The sequence below is a fragment of the Tubulanus polymorphus genome, chromosome 2 (genome assembly GCF_964204645.1).
Source record: "Tubulanus polymorphus chromosome 2, tnTubPoly1.2, whole genome shotgun sequence".
In the NCBI taxonomy this organism is placed as follows: Eukaryota; Metazoa; Nemertea; class Palaeonemertea; order Tubulaniformes; family Tubulanidae; genus Tubulanus; species Tubulanus polymorphus.
Genome location: NC_134026.1, coordinates 26,709,089 through 26,715,418, shown reverse-complemented (window position 1 = coordinate 26,715,418; position 6,330 = coordinate 26,709,089). Strand labels below are relative to the sequence as shown.

General features: G+C 34.5%; 2 protein-coding genes across 3 annotated transcripts; both read right to left on the bottom strand.

Annotated features, from left to right (window-relative positions):
* Positions 1-42: 42 nt before the first annotated feature.
* On the bottom strand, positions 43-4,061 carry LOC141899117 (uncharacterized). Its single transcript, XM_074785270.1, has 6 exons — positions 4,023-4,061; positions 2,798-3,690; positions 2,543-2,605; positions 579-695; positions 370-504; positions 43-282 (listed from the first exon to the last, which is right to left on the bottom strand). The coding sequence occupies exons 2-6, from the start codon at positions 3,638-3,640 to the stop codon at positions 43-45; spliced, it is 1,398 nt and encodes a 465-aa protein (XP_074641371.1). The 5' UTR covers positions 3,641-3,690; positions 4,023-4,061.
* Positions 4,062-4,534: 473 nt separating this feature from the next.
* LOC141899938 (serine/threonine-protein phosphatase PGAM5, mitochondrial-like) lies at positions 4,535-6,184 on the bottom strand. Of its 2 annotated transcripts, none has more exons than XM_074786575.1 (5): positions 5,873-6,184; positions 5,586-5,761; positions 5,289-5,503; positions 5,077-5,210; positions 4,535-4,810 (listed from the first exon to the last, which is right to left on the bottom strand). In XM_074786575.1, the coding sequence occupies exons 1-5, from the start codon at positions 6,037-6,039 to the stop codon at positions 4,660-4,662; spliced, it is 843 nt and encodes a 280-aa protein (XP_074642676.1). In that variant the 5' UTR covers positions 6,040-6,184; the 3' UTR covers positions 4,535-4,659. The 2 variants fall into 2 exon arrangements, with proteins under 2 accessions (XP_074642676.1, XP_074642677.1); XM_074786576.1 differs by lacking the exon at positions 5,077-5,210 and adding an exon at positions 4,893-5,023.
* Positions 6,185-6,330: the final 146 nt, after the last annotated feature.

Genomic DNA, 6,330 nt, shown 5'->3' with positions numbered 1-6,330 from the left:
ATTGAATTAGAATCTTTTGAATGCGTGAAATCTTCCGGAAAACTACACAAATGCTACATTACTTAAACTCACCTCAGCAGCAGCTGCAGTATGTTTTGCTAGTTGATCACTGAGATCCTGACACTTTTTGCGCAGACTTTCCAATTCTTTATCTTTCGCAAGTGAACTTCGAGCGTGTTCTGCTAAATCTTTAGCTCGTTGTCTTGCAAACACTTTTTTGAGCTGTTCAATTTCATGTGAATTAGTTCCTTTATCCTCAGCATTTTTCTTGGTTGGAGATTTCTGAAATCAAATTGGAAATTCATGTTATTTTTTAACAATTTGATAGCGGAGTTTGATTAGTCACATTAGGAATGAAAAGAAACAAACCTTTGGTGAAGTTTCAGTATGAAGTTGCTTTGTTTTGTCATCCAAACGTCTTGCAATAGCTGCTAATTCTGAATTTCTTTTCTTTAATTTCTTGATCTTGTCTTCGGATGACTGCTCTTCATCCTTTTTATGTTGCTAAGTAAAACACACATAATTGACACTAACTTTAAACTAAGTACTGAGAATGTGAGTTATTTCTGGTTTCTTACCAATGCCTCATTTTCTGATTTCAGGATTGTTATCTTGCTTTCAAGAGCTTTGATATGGGCATTAAGATCAGATATTTTTCTTTGCTGCAGGAGGTCTCGATCTTCTGATTTCTTAACCTGATATAAGAATTTGAAATACAAAATTGATTTCATTCAAAGTGTTGAAACGGGTTATCAAACGCAATTAAGATGAACTATGATAGACATTTTTCTCAAATTTCTATAGTTTGAGATTTCACCTATCACCAATTTGAAATGAGGAGGAAATGACTGATTTATATCAATAGAGATTTTACATAAAACGCATAAATTAATGAAAATACTAAGACAAAAAACATGCACCCATAAGTTGAAATAAAATTTACAAACCCTTGATTTTGGTACTGACTCTATATACTGCTGAGCAATTGGAGGGTAATTCCTGATATATTCCTTAATTTGTTGATTAGATATTTCCATTTTAAAGCTCCAGATTTGAATGACACATTTGTCCGCGTACTCTATCAGATATAGGGTCTGTAATATGGTAATTCTAAGAAAAAGCCTGCACTCAGAAACCATCAGAATAACGCAGACAAATGGCATGTGTGAAACAAGATTATGATATATACTTGTAAACGCATGTTTCAGTCAAGCATAACATCTAACTTAATACTTCTTGACCACAATCAAGGCTAGTTTTAAATCCATACGTGAAAAGAATTTTTCACTTTCCTCGCTTATTTGCACAGCAATAATCCACTGCGGACCTGGATTAAACGAATTAATCACAAGTGTACTGCCACAGAGCTAAGATATTTTCTGGTTTAAACTATGAGAGAATCTAATGAATGTATACACCACACAACACATGTGACAGGTAAATTCCATGTAAGTTCTTACCACTACAACACCTCCACAGTGATGACTGCAATTAATATGTAAAACAAATTCTATGATATAAAATCGTACATATTTAGATTATTAGGTGCTGTTTAGTAATGCATGATAACTATAGTGAGTCACATTAAATTTTTTGGGATCAGTTGACAAATTGAATCAATATTGATGTAATAGGATACTGGTATTGTTTTTTTATGGGAATGGAAATGATTTCGGAATGTGAACTTCTTTATGCAGTAATCTATGATGAATTCATAGATGATCAAAATGTAAAATTAATTGAATTAATTTTGCTGAAATTATGCAAGGCATACGGTACGTATGTAGATGGTTTGACAATTTGTACTCGATAGTACTTACGTGTGGCATACGTAACAGGACAGTATTTCATCAATTCATAGTTGAAAATGATTTTGCCAAAATACTACGATCATGTTATGATTCATATACGCATTTAAAACGCTGCAGTAACATAAAATTCCTATTTCAATATCACAGCAACATGTGTCCGATTGAAGAATATAGGTGTATCCCATGAGCGCTTGTATATGTATCATTATTATGCAGCTGTTCTAACCAAGTGCTATTTTAATGCAGATAGACAAGCTGTTACAGCCTGACATCATAGCAAATTGAAAGTATTATTACATGTTCGACCGGCTAAGGAATTATTCATACAAATGAAAAAGATGTATTTCAGGGAAAAGCGTTTAAAGAATTTACCAGAGAAGTTTTGTAAATATATGATTGATGCGGAGATCTGAATCAAACTGAAAATTAAGGAAGTATTTTGGCTGATCGATCTATCATTTAACGTTTGTGTGATTAATCTCACTGAGAAAGGGTTTGAGATCACCGTTATGATTTGGAATTGATTGTAAATGTAGTTTATGATGATTGATTATAAAGTTATACTTGAATGATGAATGTTACACCAGAAAACTATAATAGTGAGGACAATTTCAAACTTCGAATTACAAATTAACAAAACGCACTATCATCTACTGTAGTTAAAACTTGCTGAAAAGCATGCAGTTATATTTTCAACTGTCCTCGCAGTGGTTAATCAAATCACAAGTTACCTCATCTGGTGAAGTATATTGATCTACATTATGTAAATCATCAAGTAATGCAGTCACAACTAGCTAAAAAACAAAGCGGTTTAATCTTTCGTATTACTGTCGAAAGATTGATAACTTTTAAGGCATTACTTCTGTTCCTAAAAAATGTACATTTTTTAATGGAAGCTATCAGTTATAAGTTAATTTTCTTTGTACGTTCTAACCTTTTTCATTGAAGTCAACAATTTATCATCAACGCATAAAATTTTGACTTACCAAAGCTTGTTCTTCTTGTTCAATCTTATTTTCGATGTTGATATCTATAAGAACTGGCGTTGTGTCATCCGTTTGAGATATTGCTGACGATAATGACAATCTTCTGGGTGTCGTAGCTGCACTGGCTTGCCGAAGTGAATTCAATTTATCATCCAGTTCTTTTCTCAATCCTTCCAGCGATTTTACTAACGTTTCATTTTTGGAAATTTCAATACCTTTAGTTTCTAAAGCTTTTTCTAAACTATGTAGATGTCTGAGGTCTTTTAAGGTGCTCTGTTTTGTTTCTTTTACAACACGTTTCAGTTCTTTTTCGTGTTCTTTTTTCAGTCGCTTTATTTCTTCAACTTTGGCATCCTCGGCCGAACTTTTGTTAACTAAATCATCCTCCAATGATTGATTCTTTTCTTTTAAGACTTTTACTTCCTGTTTTAATTTTTGAATCTGTTCATTTTCTAAAGAGAATGAATTTCTTTTAGATTGGTTTGGTCGCTGATGGGCTGCAACACGTAACACTTCATCCTTCTCTGTGGTCAATTTTGCTTGAAGAGTTTTCATTTCTTCATCTTTATATCTTAATACCTGACGTAACTCTCTGTCCTTTTCTTTTTGAAGTTTTTCACGAATCTGCTCAATTTCTTTTTTCTTGCCATTATTGATTTTATCGCGTAAATGGTTGATTGACCCTTGTTTTTCCAATTCAAACTCATCTTTCATTCGTCGAATTTCAGCTAAATGTTCTCTACGGATTTGTTTATGTCTTGTCCTCTCAGCCTCTAGCTCACTCTTCAACTGTGTGACATATCGTTGCAAATCAGCAATATTGGCCTTTGAAGATACATCCATTTTCAGGAGTAGGCCTAGCCCTAAAGGCTAATCAATAGTTGTTATTAAGCCTGGAAATGAATATTAAATGAACCAATTTTGAGGCAAATGTTTGATAAGAATGTAACGTTATGGTGATTTCTGGTTCAGTATCTCAATTGTCTGGTGTATTCATTTTTCGCACTGGTAAGCATGGTTTTTTGATTGTTGGGGGAGGGGAAATTTTAACTTTCTTCTGCTGGCATCTGGTAAGTAGTAGGAATTCTGGTTGTTTCTGTTCAGTTTCCATTCGATAGGGTATAATATAATGCATAATTATCTAACTTCATTATTCTTCAATGTTCAATCAAAAAAGAATCACTTCAAATAATTCTATTAACAACAGGCTATTTCAAATACTAACGTAAAATATTTCCGAAAAACTTCATAACTTTAGTTTTGTTGATACGAGCGTTAGTTTCCCAATGACGTAATTCGGGGATTCCTATGGGCAAGTGCCCGTTGGACACATGGATCGGACCGTCCAACCTTATTCCGAATTATTCAATTCAATTCACTCTTTGTTGAGCTCCCACACCGGCCTGCTAAATTAGAATCCCCATGTTTCGCTTTACATTCCATATTCTACTAAGTGAGTGGTTTGCAATTTCTTCATGTCTCACGGACCAATAAATTTCACCTGTTATTCATACACTAGGAAATGTTAATTGTTTATGTTAATGCACTGATGACACCTACACGTAATTACGAATCCTGCGACAAAAAATGTTCAGATTACTTCAAGTCAATAAGTAGCTCTTTCAGGACTTTTTACATTGTTGTGAAGAAAAGTAAGGAAAAATCAGGGCCTTAAAGTTTTCCAAAAAGCCAATTAAATTAACCCCATAAGAAAAATATGACGTGCTTAGAACCACGATAGATATTTATTCATATCACAACATAAATGTTTTAATTTCTACATGATCAAATTAAGTACAAAATGAACAGATCTGATACACGTCACTGTTAAATGGTACACCGAATAAAATCACCAATGAATGTTATGAAGTTGATAGTTTATTTGCAGGTATATGTCCACAATCACCAAGTTCACGTAATGTAACACGTCCATTAGGTCTAACAGTCAACCATGTTATACTACCGTTGTGTAGTGAAAGACGTAACCAAGCTTCAGGTGGAAATTGTAGAGCTCTGAAAAACATAAATCATGCACAAATAAACAGAATGCTTTCAAAATCGTTTTAGACACCAACATTAATGCTAATTACCTTACCTACACACAAAATATCTGATGACATTTGCATGAAATACATAGACTTCATAACTATCTTTGGATTGACTAGCATCAGCTCTATGAATATATTTCCTATATGCAGCCTCAATTCGAGCACCATCTTCATAAAACTACGAGAAAATAGGACACACTATAGAACAACGAATAAACTATATATACTAACCTACAAACAAAATATCTGATGACATTCCCATGACAAGTATAAATTTCATAACTGTCTTTAGTTTGACTAGGATCAGCACGATGTATGTATTTCCTAAATGCAGCTTCAATTCGAGCTCCATCCTCGAAGAATTCCTAAAAATTAGCATCAATAAAACAAGGATTTAGAAATACAGATGATTGATTATAATAGATATGGTTAACTTAACATACTTGTGCTTCTGGCTTCCAATTTCCTATTGGTGGTTCTGGCGGGATTGGGGATCCTTCTCGTAGGAAATTACAAGATGTCATTTCAACATTAGGTAGAAATTTATGAATGATTTCTGCGGTTTCCGTGGCTCGAGGCATAGTAGAATATACCATGAAATCATAATCAAAACCAAGTTCCTGCAATCTTTTCCCTGTGAAAGCTGCTTGTTCTTGACCTGTAATAATCAACATCTGTTACAAACTTGTCTTTTGATTTCAATTATTATATATCTACATGCAGTACGGTATAATGCCTACCTAGCGATGTCAATGTTCCTTTGTCTGAACCATTCATGTGATACTGGCCATGTCTTATCAATATCAAATGACGCACAGCAGTAGGTTTTAGCTCCTTGATTTTCTTTTTTCGCTCCGCTATCTGAGCCTCGTCATTCTTATCCTCTACTGGTTTCACCAAGTCTTCAGGATTCCGTCTGCAAATGAAACAATTCATGGTGGTATTCACATGTTGTTGAGAGAGGCCGAGGGCTTGCCAGAACCTAATAGGCAAATATAAAAGGAAGCATTGAGCATTTCATACTTACCTATCCCAATTAAAGTCCCACTTGACGCTTGGTACAAATCCTGATGTCCAAGAAGCGTAAACAGTGTTTTGCTGTTTAGTTTTATCTGAACACCACCAGATGGCAGTTCCACCAGAAACTAAACCGGCAGTAGCCGCTAATTTTGACGCTATCCTACGCCAAACCATACCTTGGATAAGCTTTTATGATAATTTAGCAAACGATATTGTTAGCATTTACAAGATTTATATCTCTTAATGTCTATGATTGGGCTAAATGCTTGTTAATTCCGATTTTTGGGAGTTGTACACTGGTTCATGGGCGCCGCCATTAACCAACTATTTACCGACAGAAACTGATCTTCAATATTCAATTGTATCTGACAGCGGGCGGGCCGAGGATGGCAGCCCTATCTCCGCCGATCAGAAATAGATGATGCGATTTTATTCGAGCTTAGTTTTTGATTCAGCCTATCGGTA